This window comes from Camelus ferus, chromosome 3 (assembly GCF_009834535.1).
Source record: "Camelus ferus isolate YT-003-E chromosome 3, BCGSAC_Cfer_1.0, whole genome shotgun sequence".
Classification (NCBI taxonomy): Eukaryota; Metazoa; Chordata; class Mammalia; order Artiodactyla; family Camelidae; genus Camelus; species Camelus ferus.
In genome coordinates this window covers 49,955,058-49,979,965 of record NC_045698.1, presented here as the reverse complement: position 1 = coordinate 49,979,965, position 24,908 = coordinate 49,955,058, and the positions used below count along the sequence as shown (strand labels likewise).

Below are 24,908 nucleotides of genomic sequence, written 5' to 3'. Positions count from 1 at the left end.
ATTTCAGTCTCACAAGGCAAAGTTACAAGAAGCAGATGCTTGCCAGAGTTATGCTTCAAATACAAGGTAAGACAAATATATGTTTGGAAAAGCCTCAGAGAGAACAAGTTGCTAAAACCTGTCTTCATCATTTTGGGTATAACTGCCTTACATTCTGACATAGACCAGTAGTGTATTTAGTATATTAGATACATGGCAATCCTCAGACATGCTGTTTTAAAGGAAAGATGCTATTGGACCTGGGCAATGGATACATCAGAATTTATTGTACAGTTCTCTCCACTTCTATAGTATGTTCAAGATTTGGGGTCCTGGTCCTGGTTAAGATGGCGTAAGTAGACTCCACTCTGTCTCTCCCAACAAAAGTGACTAAAATCTCTGGACAGAATGATTGGAACTCGGAGAAACACATGACAGCAGGTGGACTGGGGAAGAAAACCAGAACCCAAAATATAAACAATCAGGGTTTCCTGATCTTTTGGGGTTTTTTTTGTTTGTTTGTTTTTTCCTTCTATTCTTTGCAGCTCAAACTCAAGGCCGCACAAACCACAGTACTGCCCTGACCTGGACAGAAAATGCTCCAAGAGGAGCTTCTCTTTCTGTTCTAAGGAGGGGAAGGGGGCTTCTATAGGACAGAGAAGGTGGGGGAAATCCTGTTTCTTTTTTCTCTTCTGGCTCTGCCCCAGGCAAGCCTCACTCCCTAAGCTGCAACCCTAGAAGGGGTAGTAGCAGCGACCAGGCAAGCACCCAAACCTGCTGAAGGGAATCCGTGGTCAGGAGAGGAGGTTGGGGAGTGAGGGGAGCATGTTGCTTTTTTCCTCTCTTAGTCCCAGAGGCAGACCTAACTGTGGGAAGTACACAGCAGAGCTGGGAGACTACACCCTTGGCTTTCTAGGCAGAGGACCAGGAAAAGGTGGAGAGGGACCTTGCAGCTGGAGAATGTGGGGGAGATGATCTTGCAGAGGTGGGAGCTCAAGTGTCTCAGTGTGTCTCGGGCTCCTCATCAATAAATTGGATATTATAGTAATACTTTTCTCACTAGGTTGTGGGGGCTAAATATCAAAGTCCTGAGACTGGTGCCCAGTACACAGTATGTGTTTAATATGCCTTATATATTTATCAGAGTTCACAGGGCCAAGTCCAGATTTCATGTCCCTGGGTCCAGTTAGCATCTATCTTCCATGTCCCCAGTTATACTCTGGGCAACCATGTTATTCTTACAAATGCATGCTACTGGCCACAAGGTCAACACGGGAAAGTAAGTAAAAGGCTAAGTCCTATAGGTAATAGGTAAACAATTTAGTCACCAAACACAGGGAGGATATATATATATGTGTGTGTGTGTGTGTGCATATATGTTCTCTAAAGAGAGCTTTCCAAAATGAACACTGCTAATAGAAATATTTTGCGTGTATGTGAAGAAAAGATAACCCAAATGACCAGATTTTCTGCATACATTGGTTATGTTCCCATCCATTCCACCAAATGCAGAGGAGCTTACCTTATCAGCAACATCCACCCTGGCCTTGTGATTAAGCAAGAAATCCACAGCAGATAAATTGTTTGCCCCCACTGCAAAATGCAGGGCTGTGCGGTTCATCTGAGGAAACATAATTTGTGTTTTCAATCATACTATTATAATTTACCTTTCTTAAGATTCTTGTTTCTCAAACAGCCATAATTTTCTATCTGGTGTTCGTATTTGAGTATCTACTCTTTGCCTTGCCTTTGAAAGCAGTGAGAATGGTGTCCAGCATAATCTTGCATGTGTCTACTACTAGATAATACCAGAGAACTTAGCAATCAACTGGAGGATATGCCTCAAGCTGAAATCCACTGCATAACCTATCATTGATTGTAACAATATAATGAATTTCTATCAAAAATCAAATACAGTAAAAGCTGTATTTCTCCCATATGTAATCATTAAAAATGGTAATTTTTTTGTGATTAGGATATAATGATAATGTAAAACAAAATTTTCCTAGAAGTGTAATCTATGTATGGTCTTTCTTCTATAATTTTTTGGACTGTAAATTTTATTGAAGCAAACAAGTCAAAAAAGAAAGAAGGAAGGGAGGGACAGAGGGAGTGAGGGAAGGGAGGGAGGGAGGAAGGAAGGAAGGAAAGAAGGAAGGCAGACAGTCACCCAGAAAGAAAGCTATGAACATCTTTTGCTTCAAAGAAAAGCCAACTTGGTGCTCCCGGGAGATCCAGAGACAGTCTGATGTGCTCAGACAATGGAAGTTTTGTTTCTAAGTAAAACATGCGTCATATTTCCCATATTCTAGACACTGTTTTGCTTCCAAAAAAGGTGCCTGGGCATGGATTTGCTATCCTTTGTTTCACATAAATAATTTATCACAAAAAATATGAAAGCTGTTTAAACATCTGATTTCCTTGGTAGCTAAATCAGTGACAAACTAAGCCTGACAAAACATGCGTTATCCTTGACCTTGCCTGCAGCCTAAAGCTTTGTTCTAGTGCGTCAGATTTGGGCTTATAAACTCCCCCTTTAACTCTATTTGTGAATAAGGATGGAAACCAAAATAGCATCCAAGATAATTCAATAAAATCACCCCCTTTTTTTTATCTCTGTCATCACAGATTTTAAGGAACTCTACAAGTAACCATGTCAACAATTTGCTGTAAACAGGACTAAAAGAGACGTCATTAGAAAGCATTATATAATTCATCAGGAGTTTATAACAACTTGCTACATTGACTGTAAGTATAAGTGTATTATCTCTCTAAGTACTTTAATATAAAAATATGGTTTAAAATATCAAAGTTGTACAGAAAAAAATTTTCAAGTGGTTATAAACTACATTAAAGAATCTATTTCCTGCTACTTGGAAAATGATTATTGCTTTCCTTATTCAACAATTAATTCAGATATTACTTTCAAAGATCCTTGCTTATTTTTCTCTTTGCTCCCTTCCTTCCTTCCTTCATTCCTTTTTTTGTTCTTATAACTGTTGTGCTGCAAAATTTTGCTATTTTTCTACTCGTTCTAGGATGTCTGTGGACAATGAATACTATGTACACCTCTAACACATCAGACCCGCACACACAACATACACATACACTCTCACATACACATAAACACAGACTCCCCCCCATGTACACACACGCACAACTGCTAAACATCCTTCCGCTGCACATGATGCGTGACTTCAGTTTCTGTGACCTCGCTGCCTGGGATAGATTCAGGTTTTGTGGAACATGAAGTTTACACTCTTTAGGAGCCCTCTTTAAAGCCAGAGTCAGAAAGCTTAACTGGTTGAAGTTAAATTTTCTTACTTTTTCAGATTTTACAAAATCATAAAGGCATGGGAACACATTGCTAGAGCGCTGCCCGCCCCTCCCAACCCCGCTACAGTGCCTTGGAAGGACTCTGCACAAACCTTAAACTTTATGCTTCATTTCGCATTAATTCCACCTCTGCCATCCCTACTTTGAACCACTCCACTAATTGTCCTAAACAACTGACCCAGCCCCCGGCCTGTTCACTTTGATAAACCCTGCCTTGCAGGGCTGTCAGGAATCTGTACAAAATCAAGCAGCTGGCTTGACACAACATTACAAAATGACTACAACTCAATTTAAAAATGTTTAAAAACAACAACAACAAAAACCAAGCAGTTGGAAATCTACATTTTTGGGAGGAGGCTTCTCTCCTAAACCCAGGCATACAAAGAACAAGTAAAACCCAGGTTGCAGAAAAGGCTCCATTGCCCAACATGCAGATGCAATGTATTTCAAAAGCAATAAAATGCAAACCCTTACTCTCCTTTGGATTTTAAATTTGGAAGAACTGAACCACAAAGGACATCACTGGCAAGAAAACAATGATGAACTGTGTAGCAAAAGATGTTCTGCCTTTCCAGAATGTATGAGGCCAAAGTGATCCCAGGCTATGATCCAGGCCCATAGCTGGCTTCACTACCCACCCACAGACTTAGCACAGCTGCACACAAAGACCCTGCACTCTTCTCTCCCGATTAGATCAGTTAAAACACCTGGAGCCTCTTCCGCTGCTTGATTTTATCTTTAGCTTAAACATTCCGGAATTGTCAGGGAAGGAGCTCTCCCACACCTCATCCAGCAGACCATTTTTATTTTTATTTCAGTTGGACTGTGTAAACCCACGACACTCCTTGAGCAGTCAGTTTTCACATTTGTGACTTCTACTCACATTGTTCACAGCATTAATGTTAACCTTCTTTTCAAACAGCTTCTCCATAAGATCCAAATTATTGCTTTTAGCAGCATTCTGGAAGCTTCTCTTATTTGGCAGCACTGAAAGCAAGCAAACAAGCATAACTGGGGGTATTTAAGGGGTTGAAGAGAAAGCAAATCTCACGTGGCAAACCTTGGAACTGAAAACCTGAAACAACAGACTTGAGCTTTTCCCATTCTGCTATTCTGGACGTGGGACCTTTGCTTCAATATTTTATAAAGCCGTATTATCAAGATTCTACTTTCTCCTCACACTGCGAGTGTTTTCACAGCCTTAAAAATCTTCCCAGTCCCCAAAAAAACATTATTCCCAGGGACCACCCTGAAGTCAGCAATGCAGTATTGCTCTGGGAGATGGGAGGGTGGCCATGGACTTTCCAGGGGCCGTTGTTTATAAAATGTTTGTACAAGATTAGACAGGGAGGAGCCAAGTGCTCCATACGAGCTTACAGACAGAAAACTGTTGTCTGCAGAACTCTGTGCAGAATGCCAGACCTGCAGAAACAAAACCTTAAAATGCAGCACTTATATAAACATGCACAAAGGCTAAAAGGGCTGAACATGTTTTATTCTCATGTATATAAAAGGAGATAAAAGTAGACTAACACTTTTAACTATAAACATTAACATTACAATACACTGTGAACATTATAGATCACACATATATATACATTCAGATGGCAGGTTTTATTAAATAGCCTAGAGAAGAGGCCAAGATTTATGGAGTTGGTCTTTGTTTGTTTATTGTAGTTGGGTTGTTGGTGGTTTGTTTGTTTTTTTGGTGGGTTTTTTTTTTTTTTTTTTTTTTTTGGTAATATAAAGGAGCTGGAAAACACTCAGGGAACAGTCCCAACATTGGGGGATTAAGTCAAAATTGGAATGATCTGAAATCAGCAATAGACCATCTTCAAAAAGAAAGGACTCTAAGAGAGATTTGACAGATGTGTTGTTGAGTGGTTTCCCTAGCATCTGCCAGGGACTTTTCAGAATATTACCAAGTCCAATCAAAGACGAGGGAGTATCTTCCAGGGAGATACACATATTCATTCTATCGCTTGCACCACTCCCTTTCTACCCCTACTCTTGTACCAATCTAAGTAACTTCAACATCCATGTAGACGGTTAACCCAATAGCTTGGTCTCTCAGTTCCCTGACCCCCCTCACCTCCAATAGTCTTTTCCTCACCTGACCTTAGCCATCTGATTTCAGAGTCATGCTCTTGACATGACCACCCTCAAACACTGCACTACCCCTGACATCGTCAGGAATCCCATTCTCTGGTCATCACCTCATCCATTCAGCTCACCTGCTCTAGTTTTCCCAGCCCGGAAATTCTGTGACCTCATCAAGTCCTTCACTTCAGTCTTCTCACCATCTTTTCATATTATCCACCCCTTAGGCCCTTACTTCCCTCCGCACCCAGTTTAGATCCTATGGTCCATCTATGAACTCACTTCCATGCAAACACATTTACCTCCCTCACATTCTCTTCTCTCATCAGACTAGTTGACAGGATCCAATTCTGAGATTAAACCCAACTGCTATCTGCTCCATTTCTGCACCTGAACAGCTAAATGGTACTGGAGAAAAACACACAACCATGCAGTGGCAGACAGTGCTAGTGCTCATCAACATCGGATGCTCCCCTCCTATCTGACCTCATGGATAAGTACACACCCAAGCCTGTGTGCAGTTAGGTGAGGTAGCAGGAGTGACAGTGTGTCACCTGGGGCTGAGTCAGTGAAAAGCCCCTGTATGTCATGGTCCAGGTCTCTCTTCCCCTGTCTTGTCAGTCCTGAAAGCTATATATTTATTTTTGTTTGTTTGTTCTTTTTTCTCTCTTTTCTTTTTTTTCTTTTTGTTTTTTGTTTTGTTTTGTTTTTTAAATTAAAAAAAAACTTTTTAAAAATTTTTTTCAAAGCTGTATATTTAAATGCAGGGGTGTTCTAGCTGAATTGTATCCCCTTAAAATTCATGTTGAAATTCTAACCCCCAGTACCTCAAAATGTGACTATATTTGGTGATAAGGTCTTTAAAGAGGTAATTAAAATTAGATCAATATGGCTGGAGTCCTATAAAAGAGGAATACATGGCTACAGACATGATAGAAGGAAGACATGTGAATATACAGGGAGGATCTATAAGTCAGAGAGTGAGGCCTCAGAAGAAACCAGCTCTGCCAGCACCTTGCCCTCACACTTCATCAAGAACCATGAGGTAAATTGTTGATGTGTAAGCCCCCCAGTCTCCGGCACCCTGTCATGGCAGCCCTAGCAAACTAATACAAGAGGTAGCAAGATGGCAGAGCCTCCATCAGTTTGGTATTGGGAGACAGTTCTCCACGGGTCTCTTACACTTCTGCACATCTCACAAGCAGCGGCACTGGCTGCCTTTGCTCTGGACCATCTTTTCCAGGATGTTTATATAGCGAACTGTACTGGTAAAGAAAGCTAATGTCTTCCTCTGGAGCAAGAGGCAGGTTTGCCTACATCCTTGAAAAACAATGAGAGTAAGGCAAGCTTACTGCCCACTACAAGTGACTGGGGTTCCCCAAATGCAAGATTCTTCCTTGACACAACCCACTGCATGTGCAGGTTAGCACTTGGTGCTCTCCGCATCTCCCTGTGGGAACCGGGGTGTGGAGAACCGACACAAATGCTGACACTCTGGCTACTGCTCCTACTGTAAATAATAAAATCTTAACTACCTTTAGTACCTGATCCAGAAGTATCTTCTGCTAGCCTCTATGATACCAGGGTAGGCTAACTCATTAGCTTGCAAGTAGAGTAAAATCTTGGCCCCTCTACAGACCTTGACACATGGGTTCCTGAGAGCCTCAGTAGAGTAGAGACCCTAATACTGGACACATGGTATGAGCAAGAAGTAGTTCGTTATTATATTGAGTCACTCAGATTGAGGGGTTATTTGTTGCTGCAGGAAAAGCTAGTCTATCCTGACTGATACACATACTAACATGCTACACATAAATAACATGCTCCTAAATTCTTACCCACTAATCTCAAGTAGGATCTCAGCACAGCAATCCTACTACATTTCCCCAGTATTTCATTCTCCAAAATTTCATGCTTTTTCTTTCTCTTCAAATGTCCTCATCTACTAATTTACCTTATTTAGTGTCCACCATTACCATCATCTACTTCGCAAATAATAATATTACATAGGGAAAATAAAAACAATCAGATAGGAATTCCCACATCTTCCCACCACTAAGTCAACCAACCACCTATCGACATTTATACCCACACTCTTCGCTTGTATTACTGTTACAACTGATGAAGCATCCTTGTGCCTACCCAAGGTCAACCCCTCCACTTGGGCTCTGAATCCCATCCCTTCTCAGCCTTTAAATTGTTTCATATATCAATCTCCTGGAAATTATCCCCTTTCTCCTCTGCATCATTTACTCTCTCTCCAGCGGAACACTTTCCTCAACATATACAGAGATGCTATAATACCTCTAGTGCCTCCAGTGTAAAAACAAAAATCTCTTCACATTCCTTTCCCACTGCCACTTCATTTCTCAGTCTCCCATTACCCCCAAACTTCTTAGAAGTGTTCTATAATGATGTCTCCACGTCCTCAATCTCCCCATCTCATCTCAACCCATGCAAATCAGATATCACTCCCATCACTCCACTGAAACTGCTCTTAACAGGGTCGCTCCATCTTGCTAAAATCCAGTTATCACTTCTCTGTCCTGTGTGCAGAACTCTTGGCAGATTGGACACAGGACCACACCCTCCTTGTAGCAGTTCTTCTCTAGGCTTCTGTTAGACCATCAGTTCCTTTCCGGTTCCTTTCACTGGTTCTTCCTCCTCTGCTTGATCTCCAAATGTTGAAGCACCCTAGGATTTCTATAAAACTAACAACCTGATGGAATAGATATTACTGCCCCCATCTTACAGATGAGGAAACTGAGACTTAGAAAGCTAAATCATTTGAGCATGCCTTAAAGATAATAAATGACAGAACTCTCCTATGCAGCCTGAATTGAACCCCCAAGCTTCCAGTCACTGCATGTGTCCAGGGTGTCAGCATGAGAGTGTCGTGCTGAAGGAGAGATCCAAACTACCCACTTGCCATATGCTTTAGCGAATGCATTCTGCCAGTTAGGCTGGACTTCTCCCAGCTCCCCACCTTGGTTCCTACAGACCTGACCCTAGCTCCTTGCCCCTATGTGTGAATCTAGTGGAAGGGAAGTTCTAGTTCCAGGTCCTTGTTCCTCTTTGGTATATCCCAGGGCAAATCAAGACCTCGCTATGCCCTGAAATGTGACACAAAGATTCTATTCTGTCCCTGAAGTTGAATATCTTGCCGCTTTTCTACCATATCTATAAAGAAAATTAATTTTGAGGCTGTTTCTAAGACAATTGGGAAGCACCATAAAAGACTCTTGAACCACTAAATCAATGGTTCATAGCTCTGGCTTCACAATGAAATCAACTGGGTTGCTTTAAAATAAAAAATCCGCATTAGGTTCTTCAACCCAAGCTAATGACATCAGAATCTTTAGGGGCTCAAAATGTTCACTGACTTGCCCACAACTTACTAATCAGGTAACCCTGTAACAATTCTGAATTTTAGTATCCTAACCTGTGAAATGGAGATTATAAAACCTATCTTCAGTGGTGTGAAAAAGCCAGCTTTTACAGGCTTGTAGAACCTACTTTGTGTATCTCTTCCCAGCTTTGTGTTCAGTGACATCACACTGTAGTTTGAAATCAGTCATGGTGGAAGTATTACACAAAGGAAAGCGGAAAATACTACAAATCAGAACTTCTTCCCCGAGAGAGCTGGTAGTTAAACATTTATCAACACACCACTGACCACCTGCCTGCTAGTAACTGACAGAGTTGAGAAAATGACCCAGAAAAAAAATTGTAAACATATCAATTGACTAAATAGTATTTAGAGGAGTACTTTACTATATAAGTATTAAAAATTATAATGGATGAGATGAAGGAAGGGTTAAATGTTCAATCAAAAACAGCAGGTTACAGAGAGCTGTATCATTCACTTAAACTTTTAGGGGTCAAGCATGCTAATGCCTTCAGTAGCTAAGCAAGTATGACAAAAAGGGTCAGAACACGAGGGGACCATGCTGAGCTAGAAAAACAAATCCAGGCTCTTCTTTCATTTCATTCTGATGGTACCACTGTAACAGGGAGAACAAATCTGACTCCATACTGGATCTGTGTCTTTTACTTTAACCTTTGTATTCTATTGCTTTTGCTACAAGTTAAGAATGTTGCCTGTAGCCTGAAATATACATGATACCCCATTCTCAAGGCTTTAACCTGTAAAGGTGTAACATTTACCCATTTGAGATAAAAAGTTGTAGAACAAAGAATAACGTTTGTCTTGGGGGAGGTTTACGGGAACGTAGTGAACTGACCTATGTGGACAGCTGCAAGAACAAAGGATTCTGATACCAAGAAGTCTGCACCAACCAACCACACCTCCTCCACTTTTAGTATAAAAGAAGCCTGAATTCTGACTTGGGTAAGATGGTTCTCTGGGACACTAGCCCATCATTTTCTCTGACTGCTGGCTTTCCAAATAAAGTCGCTATTCCTTGCCCCAACAACTTGTCTCTCGATTTACTGGCCTGTTGTGCAGCAAGCAGTTCGAGGTTGGACTCAGTAACACCACCTCTGAAAAAACATACCTGACCAGCCAATTCTCCTTTCCTTATCCTTCTCTACTCTTACGCCCTACTTCATTCCTTCTTCATATCATTAGTTGTTATCTAACATACAACACATATATTTGTTCACTTGTTCACTGTCTGCTTCTGTCACTTGAACACACTATCCAAGCGGAAAGAAAAAGTCCCAGGGCCCAGTGCTAGCAGGCATTCAATAAATTCTGTTAGATGGATGGATAGAAGGGTTGGGTAGCCTCTATCCACTTCCAGAAGAATACTGCCAACAAGGAATGTAGGCCCAATATTAGCAGAACTTCCAATTTTTGAAGAAGAAAAAAAAAACTGGGCAATGAATCAAAGAATAAATCTCAAGAGAAATTATAAAATATTTTAACTGAATGAAAATAAAAATAAAATATATTAAAATGTGTGGGATGCGGCTAAAGCTTACAGCACTAAGTTATTAGAAAAGAAGAAAGGTCTCAAGTCAATATCTAAGCCCCTACCTTGAGAGAGTCAAAAATGAAGAGCAAGATAAACCTAAATCAAGCAGAGAGAAGAAAAATAACAAAGGTAAAAGCACTAATCAATGAAACTGAAAACACAAAAACAATAGCGAAAATCAGTAAAAATAAAAGCTGGTTCTTCGAAGACATCAATAAAATCAATAAACCTCTAGCAAGACTGAGTAAGACAAAAAAGAGAAAGGGCACAAATTACCAACATAAGGAATGAAAGAGAGCGTAGCACTATAGTCCTCACAGACATTAAAAGGGTAATAAGGGAATATTATGAACAACTCCATGCACAGAAATTCAACAACTTAGATGAAATGGAACAACCCTCAAAAAACACAAATTGCCAAAAATATATAGATAACCTGAATAATCCTGTAACTATTAAAGAAATGGACTTTGTAGTCTAAAATATTCCAAAAAATAAGTCCCCATGCCCAGATAGTTTCACTAGTGAATTCTACCATACAGTTAAAGGATAACACCAAGACTATACTCTCTCTTCCAGATAACAGCAGAGGAGGAAATACATCTTATAAGCCCAGCATTTCCTTGATTCTAAAACCAGATAAAGACATTACAAGAATAGAAAACTACAAACCAATATCCCTCAACAACAAAGACTGAAAACTCCTCAAACATTGTCAAATCAAATCCAGTCTTACATAAAAAGTATAATACACCAATAACCACGTGGGGCTTATCCTGACAAAGCAAGACTACATCCATATTTGAAAGTCAATCAGTAATCTACCATATTAGTAGTCTAAAAAAGAAATCATTTAAATTGATGCAAAAAAGGCACTTTAAAAATTCAGCATCCATTCACGATCAAAAACAAAAACAAACAAAATCTTCTTAGCAAACTAGGAATGGAAGGGAATTTTCTAACCTGATAAAGAACAGCTACAAAAAACTGAGCGCTAACGTCATACTTAATCATAAAAATCTCAATGCTTTCTTTGCATATCAGGAACAGAGAGGCCAACTCTCACTCCTTTCTTAAAACATTGTGCTAGAAGTTCTAGTCAGTACAATAAAGCAGTAAAAGTAAATTAAAAGGATACATATTGGCAAGAAATCAAATTGTCTTTAGTTTACTTGCAGATAACTTGATTGTCTCCATATAAAATCCAAAGGAATATACAAAGCAGCTTAAAATTGCAGCATACATAATCAGCACATAAAAATCAGTAATGTTTCTACATACCAACACAACAAATGAAAACTAAAATTTAAAAAATAATACTAATAGATTTTAAATTACAATAATTACAACAGATCCAAAAAATAAAAATACTTAAGTAAACTTACAAAAAGTACTGAGCCAAAGTTGTAGTTTCTCTATACCAAAAAAATACAAAATGCTGATGAAAGAAATCAAGGGATATCTAAATAAATGAAAAGATATATTATGTCTATGATTAGAAGAATTAACATAGTAAAAACATCAGTTCTCCCTTGACTGATCTATGTATCTGTATATCTATATATATAAAATGCAATTCAACCAAATGCCAGAAGAGGATATTTTGTAGCTACAGATAAGTTGATTCTAAAATGTATATAGCGAAGCAAAAAAAAAAAAAAAAAAAAAAAAAAAAAAAAAAAAAAACAAACAACAACAACAACAAAAAAACCCCACTAGGATAGCCAAAACAATTTAAAAAAAGAATAAAGTTGAAGGAGTCACACTACATAATTTTATCATAAATCTACAATAACCAATGGTATTGGCAAAGAGATGGACACATAGATCAATGGAATAACGTAAATAATAATAATAGATTGTGAGAAATAAACCTTCACAAATATAACCATTGATTTTTAACAAAGGTTTGACGGTCTTGACAATAGAGAAAGGATGATTATTTCAGCAAAGGGTGTTTGAACAACTGGACATCCAAATGAAAAAATAGGAACTTTGAGATAAACTTTGCACTTTACACAAAAACTCACTCAAAAATAAGTCATAGATGTAAATGTAAAACATAAAACCGTAAAACTTTTTACAAGAAAACACAGGAGAAAAGCTTCATAAACTGGGATTAGGAAAAGAGTTCTGTCTTACATAAGACACCAACAGCATGACCATAAAAGAAAACAAAGATAAATTGGACCTCATCCAAACTTAAAACTTCCTTCCATGAAAAGCACTATTAAGAGAATAAAAAGACAAGCTATAGACTGGGGGGATGTATTTGCAAATCACACATCTGACAAATGAACTATATTCAAAATATATAAGGAACTCTCATAATTCAAGAGTAAGAAAACAAAACCCAATGAAAAAAATAGGGAAAAGACTTCAAGGGAACAAAGACAAAACAAAAAGGATGTACAGATGGCAAATAAGCAATGAAAACATGTTCACCATCATTAGCCATTAGGGAAATGTAAATTAAAACCATGAGGAGATACCAATACACACCTATTAGAAAGGCTAAAGTTTAAAAATACTGACAGTATCAAATTTAAGCTTCTTTCTTAGGGCATCAAGGCTATGTGTGAACTGGTTCCATGTACACCCCTACCTCATTTGGTCTCCCTGTCACTCCTAATATCCAACTAGTCTGATCTTCCTCCTCTTTCAAGAACACATCAATTTCATTCCTGCCTTGCATTTGCTGTTACTCTTGCTTAAAATGCTCTCCCCTCTGAACTTCCCATGGTTGGTTCCTTCCTATCATTCAGATATTTGTCCATGTCCTGTCTGCCTTGACCACCAAATCTGAAGTCCTCCTGTGTCCTTGTCCCAGTCTCGTCACCCTATTCCATGACCTCCACAGCACTTAACCACTACGTTCAAATATCTTACTCATTTATTTGCTGACTGATCTCGTCATGTATCAACCCTCCACCAGAACCAGAATCTGAGCTCCACTAGAATAGGGGCTGTCATGCTCTCTCTGCATCCTCAAATCTAGACTATGTCTAGTAAGTAGTAAGCTCTTGAAAATATTTCTAGAACGATGGATGAACGGATGGATCATGGACGAAATAACTGAACATTATCTTAAGACGTTTTTGCTGCTCTGCCCTCTAGGCTGGTCTTCAGGAAATGAGGGTACTTCCCACTTGGATGGTGTACCCCTTAAGAGACTTGCCGTCATTCTCAACTTTGAGGGCTCTTCAACAGAGTGCCTCATGTTATGCTATAAATTATTCCCAAGGCATAGATGATCCACTCCGTGCTTTAAAGGCTTAAGTACAGAAAGATTAAGGGACGTATTTAAAGTCACACAATAAACCAGTGCATGAATCAGGACACGGGATAACAGCACTTGCAACTCTTTCCTTATTTGCCAAAGGGCTTAATCATATTTTGAAAAATCCTCTTCCTTCATCTGAGAGTTAACACTTTCCTTCCACCCACAGCGCAGAGTTCACCTGGAAAAACATCCTGAGAGTGTGTGCCAGACGTGGGTGGGGGTGGATCCTGAAGCTGAAACCCAGCCCACGGCGGGCGCAGGGCTGGAGGGGGGCACTGAGGGCCCTTCCCGCTGCGGCCCGAGCGCCGCACGGGCACCTGCTAAGCCAGTCCGTCCCCCGCCCGCCCGCCACCCCGCGCCCAGCACCGCCACCGTCCCGGGACTCACGGAACTCGTGTCCGGCTGCTGCCGCCTCCTCGTCCTCCCGCGGCCCCTCCTGCTTCGGAGTCCGGGACAGGCCCCTCAGGTCCTCCCGCAGCCCCTTGGCGGCCGCGGCCGCCCCGAGCAGCCGCCGCCTCCCCGCAGCCCTGCGTCCCGGGGCGCGCGGGGCGGGCTCCATGGCCAGCCCCGAGGCCCGCGCTGCGCGGGCCGGCGCCGCTTAGACCCGGGGCTGGGGGCGGGCGGGCCGGCCCGGGCGGGAAGGCGGCGTCGGGCCGCTCGGCTCTCCGCTGCCCGCGCTTCTGCGGGCCGCCCGCCCCCGGGGCTCCGGCCTCACCGGGTCCCGCCGCCCGGGCGCGGCCGCCCTGAGGTGTGGCGCGCGCCGTGGGGTGGTCACCAGAGGTGAAAGCTCGGAGAAAACGCCCGGCGCACACGTAAGCCATTCTTCAGACGATTTTGAGAAGTGTCAAGGTTAGCTTTATAACCAACACTGCTGGAACTCCAGTATTGAATCATTTCTAAGTGGGCTTATTCTAGAATTTTCTTTCGAATGAAGTTAAGACTCAGTTGCTTCTCTGAAGATGGAAAACCTTGGTATCCCATTCTAATGCAGTGGTAATCTACTGGACTCCCCACCGGGTATTGTTTTTTTCTTAGTGGTTTATGAAATAAAGAATTCATGAAACAGTAATCTATTTTGGGCAATAGGGTGCCTAGCTCAAATTCTGATAATATGGAAGAAAAATAGAATATTGAAGGGCAACCAGGATATTTCCCCTGAATCCCTAGCACCTAAGCACAGCTAAGCACAGTGTTTAATGGATTACAGGAAAGAAACAGAGAGAGAGAAAAGGAAGGAAGGAGAAAGGAAAGAAGGAAGGAAGGAAGGAAGGAAAACCATGGCACATTTCATTCCTGGGGATGGGTTCAGAAGTTAAATTGTAAGTTTAGCATGTAATAGGAGTGGGGAAAAAAATGAGCCCTTATAAAACAGAACTAGATTTGACCCCAGAACTGACCCATCTTTTTGGTACACAGACACACAGACACACAGACACACAGACACACACACACACACACATGAGTGATGATGTTAGGAAAGCACTGTCTACAAAAATGCACAAAATGATTTAGAGAAGGGAAAGAAAATGATGAAAGCTGAGAAATGGGTCGGAAGCCCAGAGAGATTAGGCACCTGATGAGGACTTGACAAAAAGGAATGGAAAAAAGTGGATGTTTTCAAGAGGCCCTCCAAGGGTAGACAGAATTCAGTAACAGATATGGGTTTGGCAGAGGTTGTGTGTGTGTGTGTGTGTGTGCGCGCGCGTGCGCGTGCAGTACGTATAAATGCTCATATATAATGTAGGTATATCTATGCATATGCATATGTAGGTATGTATGAGTTTGAAATCATAAATTTAAGAGACTGAGATTAGAAGGAAAGGGTGAAAACCATTTGCCTATGAATTATGTTCTGTCTCCCTGAGCCTTCTGTAGACGAGTTAGAAAATACAACTGTTATAAATTACCTCACACTTATAAGGAGAACAGTTCGTATTATGGTTTGCTTTATAAATGGAATCATGTATTTAATACACACCTAATATCATTTGAGTTTTTCTTGAACAGCTGTTAAGCGAATTATATATTACAGAGCAAAAGTGATTACCCCTTAGTGATACAACAAAAGTACAGTTTTTGCTCCAGGGAAATAAACACCACCTCTCTGTGAAGTTCACTAAAACCCTACCAGCACTAGGTATGCTCAAATATATTACTGTTTTTCAAAATAGAACATTCCTTAAAAAAAAGAAAAAAATCAGCACCATGCACTAGGTATGATTTTCAAAATGGAATATGTTGTCAAAAAGCATTTATTTTTAGCCCTAGGTTAATAGTCATATTTTGAGCATTTTCCCAAATACTTCCAAGTTACCCCCAAAAAACATAGTAATAAAATAGTTATAAAGCAAGCCACTGACCAATAATGGGAAAGAAATGCAATTCTCTCTTTGTGGAATGCCCATTTCTTAGGTCCCAGCTTAAATGTGGCCGTCTATGTCAGCCACCTCCCTGACTTCCCAGGGAAAAATAGTAAGATAGTAATAGACACCAGTCTTTGGACACATGTTATTTATTTATGGGTCAGCATATGATATATATCCACAAATGACAATTAGCACCTCTGAGTGCTAGGTTTTATACTTCATACTTAGAAACCAGAGATCAGTGGAAGACAGTCCAGGATCTCTAGCAGCCTGCAACTAGTAGGGAGAGGTCACAGCGAAGTCACAACTAAGAATGTTTCAGTGTCTTCATAGAGAATCAGGAGCGAAGGAGTGACTGATGAATTTTCCTAGAGGGCAGGGCCCCTTTCCTGAAGACGGACAGCCCTTGGGCTGCATTGAAAGATGAGTAGTTGTGTATGGTGGGAGAGAGCAAAGGGGGCATTCAGAAAGCACTTTCTGGGCAGAGGGAGCAACTGAGCATGAACCAGAAGGGAGAAATGGCTTGGTTTATTCAAGGAGCTACAAGCTATGCAGTGTGACTTGATTGGCCTTAAATGCCAAACATCATGGACTGTGATTTGCAAGAGCTAGCGTGTAGTGACACTGTTTATGGCTAACCTGCAAAAAAATGCACTAAGTGATTTAGAGCAGGAAAAGCTGAAAAATCAGTTGGAAGGTCAGAGCTTAGGCATCATTTATTAAACAGTGAATACTTTTTGTACTGAGTTGTCTGAAACTTCTATACCCATGCCAATACTGCTCTTAGTGTACTGTTTTATGATAAATCTTGCCTGTCTTTCCACCATGTTATATTCTTGGGCCTTCACTCGTCCATATAAAATTTAGGATCTACTTAATAACTTCCAAGAAAAACCATGTGAAGTTTTGTTTTGAATTTTACTGAACTTATAGAATAATTGGAGGGAAATAGTTATCTTTAAGAGTTATTTCTCCCATTCGTGAATACGATTACTCTTTTATCAGTATCAATGCCTTCTATTATTTTGCTGGAGATGCTGGCCAATTCAATAAATAAAAGAAATAAGATGAATAAAAACTGGACACAAAGAAATAAAACTATTGTCAGATGAAGTGTTTGTCTACATTTTTGAAATCTACATTTAATAAAGGAGTTCAACAAGGTTGTGGCTATAAGATCAATGTACAAAATCAGTAGCATTCCTGTACAACAGTAATAACTAATTAGAAAATGTAATAAAAATAATCTCTTTCATGACAACAATCTGTCAGAGAACTAAAGGGGCAAGGGAGGGTGACCTATCAAAATATGTGCAAGAACTTGGGGAGAGAAATGTGCTTTATCTCTGTGGAAGCTAGAAGTATGCAGAGACGAAGGAAAATATCACCTTGGTAAGGAAAACAGTTCTGCCACTTTTTTCTTTGCCTTTTGTGATATATGTCACATATGAAAAAGAGTGTTTTAAAATAGATACACACAGTTTAAATAATATTTTTAAAGTAAACACACATTCAGTCACCACCCAAGACAAGAAATAGAATATTGTCAGCATCCCAGCAGCTCCATGTACCATTCCTCAAACACATTCCCTTATCTCCCCACAGAGGAAGCCATCATTCTAACTTTTGGGACAATAATATATTTGAGGTTCTTTATAATTTGACCTCTTATGAATACACCCCTAGAGCAATATAAACTGTTTGAACTTTGTATAAATGGAACCATGCTGATGGCATCCTTCTCTGATTTGCTTCTTTTGCTCCATATTACGTTTGTGATATTCATCCACCTTCTGACTAGCTATTTTCGGCATTTTCACCCGTGTAGAATCCTATTATTTGAATATACATGAGTATACAATGGTAGAATTCAACCTTCTATTAGTGCTGAATATTTGGTTTATTTCCCTTTTTCAGCTATTACAGTGCTGCTATGAGTATTCTTGTACATGCTTCCTAAGAAACATGTTCAATAGTTTTCCTAAGACACTGTTACCAGTTTTGGTTCTGGCATAAAAAAATTTATATTTTGAGATGAGTTTTAAGCAAGGAACCATTTGTGTGGGAAGGGTGTGGGGAAACCTCAAAGGATAGGGCAGCACCTCAGGGCTAGTAAGAGCAAGGCTCTGTTGCCACCCCGGGGGTGAAGAGGTGAGGGCAGGAAGGGACTATGAGAACCTGGAGAGAGAGAGAAAGATGCAGTATGAAGAAGTTGTTGACCTTTGGTCAAAGTACCTAACCAGCTTGAGATGATCCTTCAAAAAAGTATATAAGAGAATAAATACCAACTTCATCGTCTTTCCCCCCTGAAACCTGCAGTGGCTTCCCACTGCCATGGTGCTCACTGGACATAAAGCCGGGTGAAGGGCAAAGAGTAAATCTGGAGGCAAATGAAAGGTAACCAGCAAAGCTGTCTATTTAAGAGAGCAGCTGCTGCATTGTTGAGAGTGTATATCATCAGACTTACTAAAGCCTAAACTGTTTTCAAAGAGATTGTTTTCAAAGCAAGAGCTCACATTGCTTCACATCCTCACCAAAACTTAGTATCGTTGAATCCTTTCATTTTGGTGAATCAGCTAGAGGTGTTAAAATACTTCTTGGTGGTTTTATTTTTCATTTCCCTTTTACAAAAACGCTGAGAATGTTTGCATGTTTCTTGGCCATCTGATTTTCTTTTTATGTAAAGTGCCATTTAAAGACTTTTGTCCAAATTTCTATTATCTTTTTCTTACTGATTCATAGGAGTCACTTACATATTTTGGGTTGTATGTTTTCTGGACTCTAGTTTTTTGCCAATTATATGGTTGCAGATATGTTCTTCTAGGTGGTTCCTTACATTCTGACCCTCTAAGTAGGAAAGATTATAGGTGCTTTTTGCTGTATTTTTTAAAAGCGCCCCCACACAAAATTATAGTAAAAAGAAAATGAGTTGGATCATTAGATAAAACAGAAAAAGATGTGGAGAAAATTCTGGGCAAAGAAAATAAGAATAAAAGCAACAGAGGTGGGGCAACAATGGAAAAATAAGGAAATAACTTCTATTGGCCAAAAGATTAAACATTTAAAATTTCATTTTAAATTTTTATTAAACATTACTAAATGATAACATTCAATTAAATGAAACATCTAAATGAAAATAATTTAGTATTTACTCTAATGTTGAAAACACACCAAAAATAAACTTGAAACAAGATCGAAAAAAAAATGAAATATGGTGCTATCCACTTTTCAATACACTAAATCAGTGTTTCATTGAACTTAATTTTGTACAGAATTTATAAAAGTAAATCATACAATCAAGAACCATAGCTCTACAAGTGGGTATTTGCCTTGGCATATAATAAATTAGGCATAAGACTGGCATGCTAATAAACATTAAGCCTAATTTTAAACAATCTAGTGATTTAAAGTCCAGTTACCACTTTCCAAAGGTTGTACAATATTCTAATTTAAGCTATTCCTAAAATATTATTTCTTTATAAATTTACGTAATGAGTTATAAAGTAAGAAAAGAAGAAATATATGAGAACAAAAGATTCGGTTCCTTACAGCAGTAATAGAAAATGGCTTCCATCTTCATGTTTCAATTAAATAATTGTTTTTTAATAAAAAGTCCTACTGATAGCACAGAAGTATTTGGCGCAACTACTTTAAGGCAACTACTGTTAAGCTGTCTTCTTTCATGAGTATTAATAAAAACATGACAGAAATATAACTAAGATAAATGAGGTGTTTTAATACACATTAATATTTTGAATTGTATATTTTTCTCTAGAAGGTTATAATAATAAAGTGAGTGTACAATTTATCCTTTTTTACAGACTTGTGTAAAGTACAAATATAACTGCCAAGAAATGAAATACTGCCATTTAAAAGTCCCAGATAAGAAAATAATTACCTTGAATCTATCTATGCTAAACTTTTAAAAAGTGAACAAAGTGCTTATTCATTAGATAAAGAAATTTTAAAGTAAAAAAATCAAGTGAATAACTATATTTTAAACAAAAATTCTTTTCACACAGAAAATAATATTATGACACTATTTTCCTGAAGGTAACAAAACCACTTATGCTAGTTCTGCTAAACTAATGTTCTTCAGAGAACTTATGATAAATATTAATTATGAATGCTCATGAGGTATCTGAAGATACTGGAGCTAAAATATGAATATACAAAGCTGAAGAAGATACTAAGATCAAATATAGCAGCCCAGTGCCGACAAAGTAGTTAAGTGCTGAAAAATTCTTACGCTAAAATAGGTTTGTGTGAACCTGAGACCCCTTATAAATATGTTTTTATATTCACTATAAAATATAATGAAGAAAGAAATCACTTCCTGATCCCATTCCTAACTTCTCATTTTAAAATTATCTCTAAGAGGACTGATTTCCAATTGAAGTATTGGAAAACAAGTGAAACAAGTGAAATTCTCATGGTTATCAAACAAATACACAGAAGTAAGTTAGTTTATATTCCAAATTTATATGAAGGAAATGTCATTTGGGGAGGGATTATTGCACTTGCCTTTCACTAAATGAATCTGTAAACTTGAAATGAGGAAGAATACATTCATTGATAATGAAATAACAAGTTTCAATCAAAAATTAATCATAGAATGTTCAACATTCATTTAAAAAATACATCAAGGGTGTGTCTGGGATTGTTTGGTTTTGTTTTCTTTGATGCTGAGTACTTCGTCATCAGTCCTGGCCTGGAATAACAAAGAACGTGCAATTAAAATGCAGGAAGAGATTTAAGAAATTGTTTTTGCAAAGAATTGATTTTAAGACTTTTACTTGATGATTTATAAAAGCAAATTTTAACATTACCTAAAAGTTAGACATCAAAACATAACAATTTTATTTTAAATGGAGGTATGGGGGATTGAACCCAGGATCCGGAGCAGGCTAAGCAAGCGCTCTACCAAGGAGCTCTTACTCACTCTCCCCAAATATAACAATTTAATAGTCAGCTTTATTAAGACTCAAATTAGCCATACCTTTTTGTTTTTGTTCCAATCTTCTGTAATTTTCCTGAGTTACCTTTAGAGGGAAGAAAAGTCAAGAAATTCTACAATGAATAACATGGAATAATTTAAAAACTTTATGAAAATTCAAAGAGTTAAAGCTGACTGACTAAACATAATAAAAACTTCCTTAGTACTACATAGTTCTAATTTATACATATCAGAAACTAATTTATAGCATAATTTCTTTGTAATTTACTTGTTTCATTAGTATTATACTTAATTTTGAAGTTCAGTTAGAGTCAGAACTACCAAAAAACAAGTTAAAGAGACTTTCTGGCTATATAATTAAATTTAATTTACCACTATGTCTTGGCAAATGTTCTCAGAAGGAATTTCTTTTTGATTAGGTCACTCAGCTCCCCAAAGCCTTGAGTTCATTCTGTGCAAAATCAAGCCCAAACCAGAGTTTTCCCAAAATGTAAAATTTAATCACTTCAGTTAATTCTAATCCATGGTAAGGTAACTAACATTTTTAAATGGCAGCATACACAAACTATCCCTTTAATGGTGTATGTTTCAGACCATTTAACACCAATCTCAATTTTAATAAAACATTCTTAGAAAATTAAGTTCTTTAAAATGACTACAAACTCACCAGCACTTTTGGTGCTTTCTTTGGGTTGATTAACTGGATTAATCTTATCCTTTCTCAGTTCCTGGATAATGCCTTTATTTAAGCAAACATCCACATGCACATTGAACAAGGTAAGATCTGATGTCTTTTGTTCTAGATTACAAACAGGACAAACTAGAGCTTGGTCACTGGTCACTTCACATAAGTAAGGTTGGGAGGATTCTTGCCTTCTTAATGACCCGACATCTTCATTTTCCAATGAAACAGTACAAGAAGAATTCTGAGGACAGTATTCAATATTAAACGATTTGCTTGGAAGACTAGAACCTTCCTCTTTGTTGCGCTTATTACTTTCAGCATCTACATCTTCTGTTTTAGGTGAGTTACTGATGGTCTCTACCAACTCTACCGATTCTACTGGGGTGACCTCTATATTCCTCTGATGGGTTTCATAATCCTGCTTCTCACAGAGTGAAACAGAATCATGTACAGTTTCTATCTTGTTCACTTCTGTGGAGGAAGCATGTGAACATGAGGACATTTTAGAGTTTCCACTGACTGAAGGTCCATCAAGACATGCATCTACATGTTTATTAAAGGCTTCCAGACTGACGCTTCCTTGCTCCTTAAAGCAAACAGGACAGGTAAATATCTGACAGTTATCTGAACTCTCCAGTGTTTCTAAATTCTTACTCATCTTCTTCTTTAAAACTTGGAATGATTGTGATGTCTGTAAACTCTGTTTATCAACAGTTTCAAATTTAAATGTGTCTTGGTGGCTCCATTTCCTTTCAGATCGCTTTTTATCAAAGAAACTCTTCTTATGAGACATTTCTAGAGGTTTTAGAAACTGATCTTTGTCAGTTTTCTCTAGTATACACCCAGTGGCTGATAGGGTTTGGTTTCCAGGCTGTAAGAAGCCAATAATGCTCCTTTGTTGGTGTTTTTTGTCTTCTTCATTGGGAAAACTAGATAGCCGCACACCTAAATTAAATCAACCACAATTAATTCATTTCAAATTCAAGAAAACCAACTTATTCATAAAGCATAAAGTTATTTTGCAGAATACTACTGTGACAAACATGCAAAAGGCTGTTCAGTAAAAAATAACAAGCAACACTATATTTTCTGAATTAAAGGATGTTTTTCAAAGGTGATATTATGAATAGAAATTTAATATCCTTTATAAAGCTACGTATATAGAAATTTAGTATCCTTTATAAAGCTACGTATACTAAATAGTAAGTATCTACTAGAGTTAGCACAAGCATATAGGTTTTTCTGTTAATATCTGACACATGATATCATTAAATACCAAATAACTAATTGGAGTCAATTATATAGACTCTTCAGCTCCTTTTTTTTTTAAATAGGCTTCATTTTTTGTAGCAATTTTCACTTTCTCAGCAAAATTGAGTAGAAAGTACAGAGAGTTCCCATATATACCTGCTCCCACACATACAAAGCCTTCTCCACTACCAACATCCTGTACCAGAGTCATACATTTGTTACAACTAGGGACTCTACATTGACACATTATTACCCAAAGTCCATAGTTTATATTAGGGTTCACTTTCAATGTTGTACACTCTATGGGTTTTGACAAGTGTCTAATGACATGTATCCACCATTATAGCATTATACAGAATAGTTTCACCGCCCTAAAATTTCTGTGTGCTCTACCTATTCCACCCTACCCAGTCCTTGACAACCAGTGATCTTTTTATTGTCTTCATAGTTTTATCTTTTCCATAATGTCATATGTTGGAATCACACAGTATGTAGCCTTTTCAGATCAGCTTTTGCAGTTAATAACATACATTTTAGGTTCCTCCATGTCTTTTCATGCTTGATAGCTCATTACTTTTACGTGCTGAATAATAATGTTTTCTGAATGTACCACAGTTTCCATTTACCTAATACTGAAGGACATCTTGGTTGCTTCCAAGTTTTGGCAATTATAAATAAAGCTGTTATTAACATCCACTCTTCAGCTCTTCTACTTATCATACTTTATTCAGATTGATTTCAGTATGTGCTATCTTTCATATGTGAAAATATGGCTAATGACCTGGTCTTAGCAGGAAAGCTGGCATTTGGAGTGCTTACCCATAAACATTCTCTCACTCAGTTCACTTTGGAAACACGTTTTTTTTTTTTTTTTTTAAGCCATGTGATGGCTGGAGATGTGATTTTATAGTGAGTGCTACAATCTCTTAGCTGTACTTCTGAAATTCAAAGATCTCTGAAAATTATAAGCAACAAATGGTAATTTATGACTATATTTATGTGAGGCTACTTAGAGTCTTTACAACTCTGTGTGAATTCTTTTTGTGTTTGTTTTGCTACAGAAATAATAATGTGTTTGATCGTGAAGTGCTACCTCAGATCCCAAAGGAGGATTACATAATATACTCAACATGCCCTGAATTTGCTTTCTAAAATGTGAAAAGTTTTAAATTTTGAAACATACCTAGCCCCAGGGATTTTGGTAAGTAGTAAGGAAAAGAAGAACTTTAACTTGCTTTTACTGGAATTAAACTAATGATCATGGCTTCACTTGTATCAGGTTCTAAGAATTAAGGAAAATGGCAGCAGCATAAATATAACTACCTAAACAGGTTTAAGAAATAAAATGGAGGTAAGAATATTTCCAAAGCTGATTCTTTGGGGAAATCTAGCAAATTTAAGGAAAACAAGAAGAAAAGTCATACCCATAAGTCTTAATCTCAAGGGATGTGGAAAATCAGCATCAATTTCTGTTCTTAGCAATTCTTTAGCGATAGCAAATATTTCTTCTGCAGTAGAAACAACAGATGAAACTGTAGATGCACGAGTTTTTACTTCAAAATTCACATTCTTTAGCTTAATGGTAACAGTTCTGCCCTATAACAGAATACATTATTATATATGGCTCTTTAACTTCTAGAAAAAAGTTATTTTACAGGTTAGAAAAATACAAAAGGGTCTCTTATGTACATATAGTATGGAAGTACAATTATTTATAAAACAATGTAATGAAAATTGTCATAAAGAATAACTGGAATCCATAAATAATCTAAAAAAAATCCCATTTCAGCCAATAATTAATACCTCCTTACCCAAATGAATTTTACAAAAGACTTTTATATAAAGGGCAAAGTTAACTGATTATTTTCCTTTTTACTGAATCTCTTCTTGAGGTTAATTCAGTACCTAAAAAGATAGGGGGAAAAAATCTTTCTGAAGGGACCTCATTGAAAAGGTTTTGTGGATAGCTCACTTACTGTGTACCTATTATATACCAGATATTATGCTAAAT

At 38.1% G+C, this 24,908-nt stretch overlaps 2 protein-coding genes across 17 annotated transcripts in view; both read right to left on the bottom strand.

Annotated features, from left to right (window-relative positions):
* Nucleotides 1-14,492, bottom strand: part of ANKDD1B (ankyrin repeat and death domain containing 1B) — a 65,170-nt gene extending 50,678 nt beyond the window's left edge. For 9 of the 14 annotated variants that reach the window (XR_004317765.1, XR_004317775.1, XM_032474372.1 and 6 more), the window contains exon 1: nt 14,026-14,492. Coding sequence is in view for 12 of the 14 variants with exons in the window: in XM_032474372.1 (XP_032330263.1) it covers nt 14,026-14,459 (434 nt within the window). In the remaining 2 variants the exon portion in view is untranslated. Of the gene's footprint in view, nt 1-1,501; nt 1,601-4,198; nt 4,303-14,025 lie in introns of those variants that run through there. The other 5 variants (XM_032474368.1, XM_032474453.1, XM_032474445.1 and 2 more) reach the window with 3 other exon arrangements.
* A 4,579-nt stretch (nt 14,493-19,071) lies between these two features.
* POLK (DNA polymerase kappa) overlaps nt 19,072-24,908 on the bottom strand; it is a 62,972-nt gene continuing 57,135 nt past the window's right edge. For all 3 annotated transcript variants that reach the window (XM_032474346.1, XM_032474351.1, XM_006190059.3), the window contains 4 exons: nt 24,322-24,493; nt 21,629-22,591; nt 21,004-21,046; nt 19,072-20,715 (listed from right to left, as the gene is read on the bottom strand). In XM_032474346.1, coding sequence (XP_032330237.1) covers nt 20,631-20,715; nt 21,004-21,046; nt 21,629-22,591; nt 24,322-24,493 — 1,263 coding nt within the window. In that variant the 3' untranslated portion in view covers nt 19,072-20,630. The remainder of the gene's footprint in view (nt 20,716-21,003; nt 21,047-21,628; nt 22,592-24,321; nt 24,494-24,908) is intronic.